The sequence below is a fragment of the Chanos chanos genome, chromosome 6 (genome assembly GCF_902362185.1).
Source record: "Chanos chanos chromosome 6, fChaCha1.1, whole genome shotgun sequence".
In the NCBI taxonomy this organism is placed as follows: domain Eukaryota; kingdom Metazoa; phylum Chordata; class Actinopteri; order Gonorynchiformes; family Chanidae; genus Chanos; species Chanos chanos.
The window spans coordinates 39,927,058-39,940,929 of NC_044500.1; the positions used below are offsets into that span (position 1 = coordinate 39,927,058).

Here is a 13,872-nt window from a genome sequence, read left to right on the forward strand (position 1 = left end):
AAACATTGAAATATGCAATTAAAAGCCCATGAATTTATCCCTCTCATATCTACAGTCATTTCTCATGTATTTCTCTAATACTAAGAACTCTAAAACTTGTATGGATCTTTTACAGTCATCACAAATCATTTCAGGGGAATAAAATGAATAAGGCGATCAACGATATTCTAAACTAGCATCTTTGAGATGTTGTGTGCAAATCGTATGTAAAGGAATAGCAATTTGTAACAGCCTGTGAAAACTTCCAGGGAAGAAAGAGAAAAACAAAATGGAGTCCTGTATATCCTGTATATCCTCTAGAAGATGGTGGACTGCTGTGACAGTGAGTGCTCAATGACTACCAATAATTACAAAAATACAAGCACCATTAATCCAGGCTATTTTGAAGGGTCACCAAAAGACTCGTTCTCATTAAGCCTAGAACATCTTTCTTTTTTTTTTTGACTCTAGTTTTATTGTGACACATTCAGACCCCGAGCACCCAGAATTTACAGTACAATCTCACTGAGTTTGATAGTGACCAATATCTGCCGCATAGGCTGAACCTGTCAGAAAACAAAAGCCGAGATAATGTCTCCGTATATAAACCCTGGAGTTGGGTGCGCATTAATCTGATTGTCTAAGATGCATGGCAGTAATTAACTGGTTTATTGACCCCTGACAGTGTGAATGTGGAAACTAAGCGATTTGTTCGGCAACATTATCAACCTTTAAAAGGCTTTCTACACGCCAGCCCCGTCGGCTGTACTCTCCTGCGTTTGTAAAAGAGGCGCATGAAGAACACATATTGCTCATCTACCACAACTACATTATAAGTGCGAGAACGCCTAGATTATTGCATCTCCATGTCTCATGCTTTACTTTATTAAACACTCTTATTGTCATTTACATCTATGCAATTTACAGTTAGTCATTCTAATGTGCTTCATATTGGTGAAGGACATTTGAAAGAGGTTCCTTGAAGGGCGGGTTTTTTTTTTGTTTGTTTTGATGAGGTTGAATGATAGTCTCTGATGCAGTTAAACTTGGGAGGTTATCACTTTAGAAGGGCGATACGCCGTGATGTCACAGACAATTTGAAACACTACTGCAGTTCTTTCTTAAATGACTTGTTTACTTTCAGACCAGTCATACGTAAGGACTATATCAGACCGCATAAAAACCCCGACCAACTCCTGGCTTTGTTGATTAACATATTTATTGCAGAGCTGTAATGAACTCGACAATTCCAGATACTGCAGCTCCCCCTCCCTCTGCTCATATAGTGTTGTGAGGGGCCTGAAACAGGCAAGATAAAGAGAGAGTGGACTGACTTTAAGCCCTATCTACACTGCATTGTGTTCTCTCCATAGATGATATTAATCAGCACTGTTAATTACAGCTATTAATCACGCCTCAGGATAGAGGTGTCTGTGATCTGAGGGCGGAACAGGGACAGCGATGAAGCCTCGCGACTGCGGACATGCGCTCCCATCCTTACTCTTTCTCTCCTCTCCTCTCCTCTCCTCTCCTCTCCTCTCCTCTCCTCTCCTCTCCTCTCCTCTCCTCTCATCCAAACACCACTCTAAAACTTTGAGGAGAGGGTAGAAAGGTTGGTTTTTGCCATTGTTTAATGCGGCAGTAAATCCTTTCTGTTCTAGCTTATGGAAGGAAAGGCTAACTCTGTGTATTTGGCTAAAACTGTATATTTCAGATGATATCTGTAATGCAGCTCTCTAACTTCTAAGATTTCACTGGATAACTTCTTTTTTACGAGGGAGATATTACAGTGGAATTATATTATAATGTTATATTATATATATCACACTGTTTAATTTGTGTGATGTGACGTTACTGTGATTCAAATAACATCACCAAAAAAGCATCCACAAAGAAATTTAAAAAACCTTACCAAGTAGAAGAAACTGCACTTACATCATTGAGAATGGTGAATGCTTCAGTTAAAGCATTGCCTAATAGTCCAATGCCCTTGGCAAACAGCTTGTCCAAATGCTCCCTGAAATGCTGAGAGACAAACACAGAATGGAATCTTTGTCCTACACGTGGCATTCCATAAACCTGCATATTATTCAGGGCACTCTATAAAGAGTGCAGCTGGATTTATTTTTTCTTGCAGTAAATTCAAGAATATATGAGTGAAACTCACATCCTTATTGGTCCTGTCAGCCTGTACCAAGGTGCCATTTAAACAAGGTTCCACATAGTGAATCTCCTGGTTGTACTGTGAATTCACACAATAGGTAAAGTGAAATATTCTTTACAGATATACCTATTAATGGTTGGTAATGGGTATTAATATATAACTCACGTCTTTATTGTCATACAAGTAACACACATACGGTATAGATTTAGGTGACACAGTATGGGTCGTCTAGATCGTAATACATTTGTTGATGGTGTAAATGAATGGATAAGATGTAGTGTAGCACGACTCACAGCAATGATGTTGAAGAAGTCATCGTCTCCCAGGGTGTCCAGAATAGAAGACACAGTTTGTCTGGCAATGGTCAATCTCAAACCCTTCATACTGCCACTCACATCCACTAAGATCACCACGTCCTTTGGAGATGTAGCTGCCTGGATATACCTGAACAGTGAAAAAAAAATCATCTTTACAATCCCCAAAATACCAAAACCATCAAAGACAACCACAGATTCACCTCACCACATTCAATTATTTATACAGATTCAGTGAGGTCAAACCGCGCTCTTGTCCTCAGTGAGTGTCATGCACGTACACTGAACTGTACTCTAACATAATAACAGTAAACACAGCAAGATATCACACACTTGCAAACAAACACTAAAAAAATAAAACAGAAACACTCTTGACATTACAGCAAACCACAATGGGGTGTCATACCATTTCCTGTTCCTGCAGTCAAATGAAATGACCCCATGTTCATCTGGATACCATTTAATACCTGAGAGAACACAGTCACAGGGAAAATGATAAGAGCAAAAAGCAGGCAATTTGATAAAACGAATCATTACAATTCAAGCCATTTCAAATTTATTACACCATGCTCTGCTTATGCTAAACAGGTCTATTTCGACACTAAAATGCTGCATAGAGTTAATATAGACAAATGATGTAGCTGCGTCTGTTATACCGCAATGGCATCCAGCAGCTACCAAGATTTTTTAATATATGAGCACATTTTGACTGTGTAACACATGATTGTATTCTGGCAGACTATGATTAATAGGCTGAATATACAGAGTGTTCTCTCTGATGGTCTGTAAAATTAAAACATTAGCGAATCGGCAAAGTTTTAATCACCGTAATCCTTTCTTACTCACATCCATACGCACACGCACGTGCACACGCACACACACACACACACACACACACACACACACACGCTCACACACATGCACGCGCGCAGACAGACACAGACACAGACACAGACACAGACACAGACACACATACACACACACACACACACACACACACACACACACACACTATTCACCAGGATATTGTCTGAAGAATCCTTTGGCACTCCCAAAGTATTGCCAAATCAGAGAAGGATCTCGCTCAAAATTATCCACAAAAACTTTATTCAAGGCCTCTGACCAGTACACTCCATTCACTATGGCAGGGTCTATAGAGGGACAGAGAACACAGAGACAGGCTTTTTAGGGATGTTGTAAAAACATTATTAACAATTAGTAATAAAACTCAACACACATTTGACCTTTACCCTTAATTTAAACCTTCAGTTAATGAAAAAATCCAGAGAGTAAATCAGCGCATCCCAGTCAGCTTCTGTTTTTCCCTGAACACATCATGACTTCATTGGGGATCTTCCTTTTGTTCTCCACAACACAAAGAGGAGTGAAGGAGACGGGGGGGGGGGGGGCAATAAAGGGTCTATACAACAGCCCACAAAGGAACTAAGACCATTCAGTAAAAGAGATCACACACTGTGTACCACAGTGCATTACAAAAGAGGAGCAGCTTCAGGAGTAATCACCCATGTCCACGCGTCTCTCTCCGACGGAACTGAGCCTTCTGTTATCTGCCCCGTGGACGGCTCCTCTGTCCTCAGTGACACCGAGTCATTCATTCCAGATTCTCTCACTATCTCTGGCGTGTCCTGAGCACCTCAGCACCTCCCTCCCATAGAGCACTGATACCTCAGTGGTCAAGTCTGTGGACAACCTGGGGTCATTACCCACACCTTAAAGAATAGAACTGACCTCAGCAAAACCACGGTTGAAAATCTGTGGTGAGGGAATGAAACGAGCACATGCACTCTCCCAAGACCCAGGTGTTCCACTGCACAGATTTTCTGGGTTGAGGTACAATGGACTCGTTTATAAACACCAGCTTAAAACGCAGGTGCGTCCCCCGAATTCATGTCCTGTTAGGACATTGAAACCTATATTTACGACATACACCAAAAAAAAAAAAAAAAAAAAAGTCCTTGAATTACGTCCGTTTCAAACAAATGATGCTGATTTGACAGAAACGAGCCAAAACTAATATTTTCATTTTTGGACCTTAAAGCATCCATAACAGAGGGTTAAATTCAGGCGCGAATCACATCTTTTAGAGCCATCGGTGTTGCTGTCATGAATAAATAAAGTATGCACGGTATAAACAATGCAAACACTAACTTTCTCACATGCCGGTTACAATGGAGAAGTAAATTAGAGGTATCATACTGTACACATTGAGAAAGCTGCACACTTGAAGGAAGAGTGAGTCTTACCTTTGTTGTACATGTTGGTGGGGACCTGGACCACACTGAGGCTGAGGTTGACAGACAGGTTGTTGAAGTGATCATTTGGCTCTAAGACAAACTCTCCTCCCAGCTCCACGTTATTACCCGCCTCATCCACTTCGTTTATGAGAACAGCATTAAAATACTCATACTGTTGGGGAAGAACAACACAAACAAATCCCATTAAAACTACATCAGCTTTAAAAAATAGAAATTTACAAAGCATTCTATTACAATGTGCTTCACCTAACATTGATTAGAGATTTATACACAGTGAGTTTTAAATAATGACTGGAAAATTTTTGCAGTTCCACTGAAATGTCAGTGTGAAATATTGAAAAAAGTACATTTAAACAATATTTCAGGCGTTTAAAAAAAAACAAAAAACTATGAAAGTCTTTGTTCCAGGTACTGCTCATGAAGATGAAAAAGTAAAGATAAAATCGTTTTTTTTAAAAGTATTTTTAAGGTTGAAGAAGTAGAATTTGGCTTGATAATTCATAAGCAATGGAGCATGGCACTGACTCCATCTGAAGCTAAGCACACTGAATTGGCTTGAAACAATCTAGAGGACTTTTCAAGTGAAACTCTGGTTAGGCGTCTGATTGACCTGCCAGTCACAGACTGGTCCTGTGGTCCCTCTTTCTGAGAGCTTTTCATCCTGTTTGTACACCACATTTGGACCTCAGTCTGCCTCTAAATTGTGTGTGTGTGTGTGTGTGTGTGTGTGTGTGTGTGTGTGTGTGCGTTTGTGCGTGTGTGTGTGTGTATGTGTGCGTTTGTGCGTGTGTGTGTGTGTGTATGTGTGTGTGCGTGTGTGCGTGCGTGTGTGTGTGTGTGTCTGTGTGTGTGTGTGTGTGTTAACGTGCTCATACATATTTGACACCTTGCCAAGCACCAGAGGAGAGGGAACGCAACCATCACCATAAAGCCAGCAATGACAGCTCATACCACGGCTGGACGGCTCTGTGACGCACAGGGGGATGGGAGCAGAGCAGAAACATGCAATGTCAGCACAACTGAGAGCACCGAGCCAGCCTGCAGGACCCTCTGTGGGTTATCGCCCAGACACATGAGAGTGTGCAGCACTCCACTGAATTTAACTTCTCTGCCAGATCTCTCTCTCTTTCTCTCTCTCTCTCTCTCTCTCTCTCTCTCTGGCCCAGACTGTGAGGGTATCACACATTCCGGACATCAACAGAATCGCTAGACCAAATCTTCAAACACTGCCTCTATTTCTGGATTTGCCTACTTTTAACATTAGTCATACTGAAGTATTCCTGTCACCGGTCCACAGCCTTATGTGGTGTATCTGCACAAGCAGTGATCTGTGCCTGTGTTATCACTAGTACTGGGTTGTTACACAGTACAAATGGTCCTTACTTAAGAATTGAAGGAGAATGATCACTATTACATGCACCTTTGACAGTTGAGTAAAAGCAATTCTATTCTATTCTATTCTATTCTATTCTATGACCTGTTTCAGTAAATGCAGAAAAGTTCTAAGAAAGCATCAATCTGTACTAAACATATTGACAAATAGCAAATACACAACAAAACTCAACTCGACTGAAGGTCCCGACAGACAAAATAGAATTAAACTTACATCAAATATAAAAATTGTACAGACATTACTTTTTTTTTTTTTTTAAATCTAATCTATCTGTCAGATAATATCTGAAAGTTGGAGAAAGAAAAAGAGGTGGCCGGGGGCAATAACTCCCTGGTTTCATTTAATATACACATTGAAAATGCATATATGTATTTGGGAGCCCATGCAATTTTCACAGTACATTTTGTTTAGTTTGGTTTTGTTGGACATCACTTCAAATCATAAGGAGAAGTACTGACACAAATTTTGTTTCAGTTCTCAAAAAATAACATCTCTAAGCTCTTTGGTTTTGTAGATGTTCAGTAAAATCGGTTAACATTTGACAGCCATGATCTGTTTGCAGAAACAAGGCAGACCAGTGTAGGACAGTGTGCTCAGACGTCAAGGTTTTCTCTCGTATAATACCATCTGCTAATTTTTCTTTTTCTTTTCTTTTCTTTTCTTGGTCCCAGCCTAATGATAAACTTACACATACTCACACTTTCCTCATTGTAGACTAGCGGTCTGTGCTTGGCCTATAAAGCATTCTAACATTCCTTACTGTTAGAATGACTTTTTTTGATGTTATGAATTTTTGATTATTTACTCCTGATGTAAGTATATACGCTCAAGTTCAGAAGTAACCACTGTTATGTTGAAGGCATTTTATTATGGAGGAGTATTTTTCATCTTCCTACAGTAGTGTGGACCCGTGATTAGCAGTTAGATCACATTTTCCCTATTTCTTGAAAAGGGTCAAGGTGAAACAGTGTAAAGTGAAGGTCACAAAATCAAAAATAACAAAAGTAACAACTGAGAGACATAGAGATTATCAGGTTTTGTGCCCTAAGGCGGCTTTGACTTTGAGAAATCATCCATGAGGCAATCACACATTTAAGAAGACGCATTTCAAGACACACATTCATAATGAACAAAGCAAGAAGCTTAAATATCATCATAATATTATATGTTTATACAGAATTAGAGAGAAAACGTTATGGATTCAAATTGTCTAAAACGAAAGAAGCAAGATTATTTACAGCGTTATTAATTCATAATGAAGTATTATGGAGAGATGACTTGGGATTTGTAAGAAGTTCCATTAGCTTTCATACACACACACAAGCACACGCACACACGCACATAGAGTAAGAGAGAGGGAGAGAGAAGAAGAGGGAGAGAGAACATGTGTATCTCACCTGTAAATCAGGGTTTTCCTCATGCTGCAGATGAGCCTCTTCTGCTGCCTCCACAAGTCGCTTGTCACAGAGACACATCAGTTAAACAAAGTGTAATCATAAATATGGCTTCTTCACTCTCAAAATATAACTTTTCTTTTCTTTTTGCTTTATTTTGAGTTATTGTGCATGATAATCTTAATAGATTTCACATGAATGATCATTTTCCCAGCCAAATTAGAGCACATACATGCACACATTCCACAAAATAATATTACAGGCTCTCTTGCAACAAGAAAAATTCAAATGGTCTAACTGTGTCCGTAACATAGAGTCTGCGTGTTTTTTTGATGATGATTGATTGTCACTAACCCCTGCAGTGGTAACTGGGGCCGCTCTGTTTTAGCCTTTCCACGCTATTGCCCTCACTGAATACTGCTTTCGCGCCCGTTCAGGGAAAACGCAGTACAAACGCCTCAAGTCCCCGTAGCTCTCAAGGAGCCGTAATTAATACATGTCTTGTGTGTCGAGGATTTTTTTTGCAACGCAAACAAAAATCAAAACATTGCGCCAACTCCATGTTGACAGATTAGCTCGGCTCCGTTTTTACAACCTTTGCGATTTAGTTATTAGAAATGTCTGCCACGGTAACTTGCTCAGTAAATCCGGGAATAAGAGGCCTCAGATATATAAGTATGTAAGTATATTAGCGTATTAAGAATTCAATATTGGTTTTACAACAGAGACCTGATTATTCTTATAAAGAGCTATTCTCCTTTTACACTGAATAACCTACGGTTTGAACCTCAGATAAAAAGTTACCGTACCACCGTACCGTTACCTTGCCAAGTCAGTTTTGTGTATTTTTCATGTTCGTTATACAGAGACGTGTATTTCTATGTGTGAGCAAGAATAAGGCTATAATTAAATCCATTCTTGAAAGCGTGATTACACTGTTTAACGTTGCTGTGAAAGCGCTCCTGTTGCCCCATGGTTCTGGTGTTCTCTGTTACTTCATATTTCTGTTAATGGAATTTTGTTACAGTAATGATACCCATATAAAATTTATTATTTGAAAAAAATTTAGAGCAGAAACAATTGCAAAAGAACATTGCAACGCTCCAATCATTTGTGAGGCAATCTTAAAACGGGGCTTTTTCTAAGTTTTCAGATAACCAAACAGTATTTTGAAATTTATTCCTCGCATTTTTAACTCTACTTGGAGAGACGTGAATATTCTGTAGTCGCCGAAACGAAAATACGTAATATTATCTTTCAGTAAATAACCCGCATACGAAGAGCGCTATTTTACCAAAAGTGAAAGCAATACTCATTATCACTACAGCTGTGAAAGCTGTTGTTATTTCCTAACTTTAAAATAATTTATGGTAGGATTTCAGATACTTTCCAAGTCTATGCAAATGTAGCGTACCACAGACAGCTGGAATTACAGCGAAAAGCTGCCGGCCCAAGATAACGCTATCTCCGCTGTGCACTCGGGATGCGAAACAATTAATAGGTGGTCTGTGCGACCCTCTCTGCGGTATGGGACTCCTGCACGGCCGACATTGTGATAGGAATATTTGTAGCCCGTTTACATGTTTTCACAAAAAAATAGGCTGCGTGGTTGCACTTAATCCACCTTTAATTATTCATCTCCTAGATCCAGGCATACAGCGAAATAATAATAATAATAATAATAATAATAATAATAATAATAATAATAATTCTATATCCCTCGCCGAGTGCTTCCATAGTAACTGTTGGTGGTAGATAAATTCATACCAGGAATGAAACTGAACTTACTCGTACAGCCTCGGCTTTCCTCCGAAACGTTTCCTCCATGCTCTCTGCCAGATTTTTCACTAGTTTAGCGCCGTCCACCTCCTCTATCCGGACAGATTTTTCATACTCTTTATATTTCTACAAAGAGAAGAAATATTAAGAGTATAGATAAATGCTGATAAATGCTAATTTCTGGGGGGGGGACAATAAATAAATAAATCCAGCTGCTCCTCGTCGTTATTCTCCTAAATCTTAATTACGGACAATTCAGAAAAAAATGTAGTAGGAAAAACTCTAGAAATATTGTTTTTGATGAAAAAGTGTGTTACAATTTAAACACATGTATAGATAAACTTTACTGCACTGCGGCGCAAAACGCGACAAAGAAGCACACCTGACATTAATTAACGTTCAGTATGATACTGGTTAAATGAATGTAAATAGGTCTACAATTTTCAAGAACGAATGCATCTTGACCGTTAAAAAATTCTCATTATACAAACAGAATATCTACAGTCTCCACAGTGTGGCAAATAACTGACAGCCACTAAATATCCCAGAACAAACTCAGACACTGGACCAACTTAAGTCACATATTGTTTGCATCTAAGGAGATGTATTCTTTGATAACATGCTTCATGGGTGTGCTTGGGTAAACTACTGATTGTACTAAAGGGGAACATCATTGTCAGTGGCAGGGTTCAGAAATGGGGTTGTGCTCTGGGGCTCTTTTGCTCAATGAGAGTTGAAATAGGAACAACATGCAGTGCTGTTAAGGCAAGTCATCTCAAAATAGTTAGGAGCTAAGACAGACACGGGAAAAAAGTCTACAGTGAATAATTAAGAGGCCCATGGTATCCATGGTGTCTACTGGATCTCCAAAACTCCAGTTTGAGAAAAAAGCGCCACAGTATTAGTGAAGTAATGCCCCTCCTCAAGCTAAATTTTGATGCAGCTTCTTAGAAATTTATGTTGACAACATTTCAGCTGTCACAACGATTGGCTGATAAGTTTCTGTCAGTTTCACGTACTGAAAGATGAGACATATCCTCTCCTGGCGAGGCGTTTGACGAGACAGTCCTGTCACAGTAATTGGCTGAAAATTTGCTGCAGTGTCTGTGATTGGCTAAGTGGGAACATCCTGGGTGGGCGAACAGGACTGAGGGCGTGGCTAAGTCTGAAGGCCACGCACTGTTGGAGGGTAATTGAAATGGAGTCAAAGCGCAGGAGAAAGATAATAACGTGTCAAGCCTGGGCGACTCTGGATAATGAACTACACATCAGACAATGCTGAGTATGCAGGGGAGGAAGAACCTGCACTAGCACTGAACAAAACCGAACAATGAAATCTGACACAACACGTTCACACTGGTATTGCTCGGGTCCATATGACAGCAAAATTCTCAAAATGTTCACGAATCTTTTAATCTTTTGAACATTCATGAAAACCTTTCTATAAGCATATATGCTTAATTCTACTTTGCAATGACACCAATCAAAAACACACACTCACAAATACAAACACACACACATGAAACACACAAAACACATGAAAAAACCCACACACATACACACACATACATAAAGCACACATCCTCAGGCATCCTTTCTCGTCACATAGAAAGGCACCACCAAAAACACACAAATCTCAAATCCCAACACACCCCCAACACCCGTTCCCCACACCCACCCCATGGCCCGATACATGAGACTACAAATTACCCAGTGAAAAGGAGACTGGGGTCTGGCAGTGAGGCGGAACAGTTCATTTCACGCCTGTCCTCCTCGCCCCAGAATGCAGACCCCCCCCCCACCCCCCAAACCCACCCACCCCCCACTCCATCAGCATTAGCCATCCTGATCACTGCCATTACCCTAAACTTATCAATGGCCATGATTATTCTATTGATTTTAATGATGATGAGAGAGGCCATAAGCCTGTAAGCTCAGATGGAAGGTCTCAGAACAACGTGAATCTCAGACCAGGCTGCTCGAGGCTAAAAGCGTGTCTGTGTGAGGAAAGCAGGTAATTCTGCATAAAGCGCTTAATGATCACCCCCTAACGATCACTTTTAATGATTCAGCCTGCCACTCCGCTCACTCCACTCCGGCTGGCGCAAAACCCACGGAAGCTTATTGGCTGCGAGCCACCTCGATTGGTCACGCCTTGTGAGCAGAACAATGAAAAAAGTGCAAACACATGCAAAAAAACAAAAAAAAAAAACAGAGATGAAATTCAACTGGCTGGGTCTGTCATGCTGTGTAAAAACTGGGTATTGTCAAGGAAACAATGAGACAAGGTGATTACAGCTGTGTCGAGCCTCTGGCGTTCTGTTTGCTTAGTGATGTTCACCTTTACTGTATCCAGCCATACACCCAACAGCTGGAAGGAGAGAAGGAGCCCTAGGCATCCAGGGGCAAAATCATATACAGTGGAGTAGAAACTTACTGGTCTAGCAGGCGTGTGCACAAATAACTTCCCTCTAATTGACTCTTTCTCTGATTCTCACCGTTACACACTCTGACACATGCACAGAGCACACAGCACATACAACCACCGACACACACACACACACACACACACACACACACGCACACACACATATACATAAAGCACGCATATACACACAGGGCACACACAGTACATACACACACACACACACATACACACACACACACACACACACACATGCACATACATATACACAAAGCACACATATACACACAGGGCACACACAGTACATACACACAGACCCACACACACACACACACACACACACACACACTCAGTAAATAGGTAATTACAGAACTAATGCATGTGCTGATAGCAGTTTTAGTGGTGAACAGCGCGGTGAGCCTGCTCTTATCACAAGGCAGCACCGAGGGGCTGATGAATGGTGCTGAACGAGGATATTTATCTTCGAACATTTTTCACTGCAATTCTTCCAAACCGGTATGAGAGGACACACTGTCTGTACTATAGCAACTACTCTGCACTGCCCATGGAGGATCCCTTTGTATGCTATGCAGCCAACTATTTTTGTCAGCTGTTTCTATTCAATATTCAATATTCTACTCAAAAGTACGAGTGTGTGTGCGCTATCGACAAAAATGCACAATATAATATAATATAAATTCTTGACATTTGAAGGCACAGATATGCATTCTGTAAAATGTACAGATACATTACAGAATAATTAAATGTGCATCTGTGGTCTGTGAACATCTTTTAATGCAGCGGTGCAGTGTAACATTCTTTGTTTCAGATTATGTTATCAGCTTTACTCTAAATTGTGAGTCTTGTTATGTATGAGTAGTTTAATAAGACAAACAATAAAACATAAAATGTTTTTTTAAATGTCAGTTTAAATTTGAAATACAGAGAGCTATACTAATAAATGAATGCACTACACCATTTAACAACTATAATAATTACATTTATGATTTTTTTCGTGAGCCGTCTTATAAACATTTTGAACATAGGTTTTGAAAAATGGTTATTTGTTATTTTAGTTCAAAATAAACTGTTATCATGTTGATAACTTGTTGAAGTAGTGGAGAGAAATAGGGCATGGGAGATCTCAGAGCAGGCTGATACTCTGCTGGGATTCAGAACACAGGGAGATGTACGACTGCAGTGAGAGAGGGCTGTGGTACAGAGTAGAAACCTGATTCTGGTAGGAGTGTGTCAGTGTATACCGTCATTTTAATTACACTCATACATACAGTCTAATCCTATGCTGATGCTAAAGCTAAAGCTAAAGCTGATGTGGCATGTTTTATTCTTTGACTCCAAACTAGGCAATGATATCAGGCTTTTGTCACGATTACATTCTTCCTGATGTACAATGATACAAACTGATATTTACTCTGCCTGCATAGCAAAGTGATGTAGTAGTACTGAATATAGTCATAGTAATAGTAATAGTAACAGTAGTAGTAGTGGTGACAATAATAATAATAATAATAATAATAATAATAAAAGTAATCATAATCATAATCAAGGGCGTATAATTCCTTCATTAGAAAACGATTCAGAATGTATGTAAGGCTTAAACTCTAATGATATCTTAAACTGCTAAAATATGCTCTCTCCTCCTCTCTGGTTGAAAGTCTATTATTTGTAGAGGTAGCAATCTGTTTTCCTAATTGACCCAGAAGAGAGATTATTTAATTATTCACGACAATGTAACTGACTAGAAACAAAAACATGTCAAGTGCTTTTGTGTATTACTGAGAGGGCTGTTTTAGACACATAAATAGAACCTAAAATAACCCCTTTCTAATGCTTAAATTACGTACATTTCTATTTTTACTATTGATCCCCTGATCAACATTACCCCCTGGATGATCTTATGATGTTATCAGTTGAAAGTGAATAAAAGAAAAAGAGACATGCTGTGAACTGACCCTTGGGGAACACTGCATAGAGCAATCCAGTTCTCTGAGCCATTTAACAAATGCGGCTAATATGAACCACACCATGAGTAACAAGATCCTATAGGATTAAACTTCTTTTGATGACAATGAATTTCTGAATAATTGTCCCAGGGTAAATATTGTTTAATACAGCAGTTAGCAGAGT

The 13,872-nt window shown here is 39.7% G+C and overlaps 1 protein-coding gene across 1 annotated transcript in view; it reads right to left on the minus strand.

Annotated features, from left to right (window-relative positions):
* The window catches only part of cacna2d3 (calcium channel, voltage dependent, alpha2/delta subunit 3), a 30,182-nt gene that overhangs the window by 14,824 nt on the left and 1,486 nt on the right, over positions 1-13,872 (minus strand). The window contains exons 3-11 of the mRNA XM_030778364.1: positions 13,296-13,304; positions 9,309-9,425; positions 7,524-7,583; positions 4,722-4,884; positions 3,477-3,608; positions 2,864-2,924; positions 2,437-2,587; positions 2,147-2,221; positions 1,915-2,004 (exon numbers count right to left, since the gene is read on the minus strand). Coding sequence (XP_030634224.1) covers positions 1,915-2,004; positions 2,147-2,221; positions 2,437-2,587; positions 2,864-2,924; positions 3,477-3,608; positions 4,722-4,884; positions 7,524-7,583; positions 9,309-9,425; positions 13,296-13,304 — 858 coding nt within the window. The remainder of the gene's footprint in view (positions 1-1,914; positions 2,005-2,146; positions 2,222-2,436; positions 2,588-2,863; positions 2,925-3,476; positions 3,609-4,721; positions 4,885-7,523; positions 7,584-9,308; positions 9,426-13,295; positions 13,305-13,872) is intronic.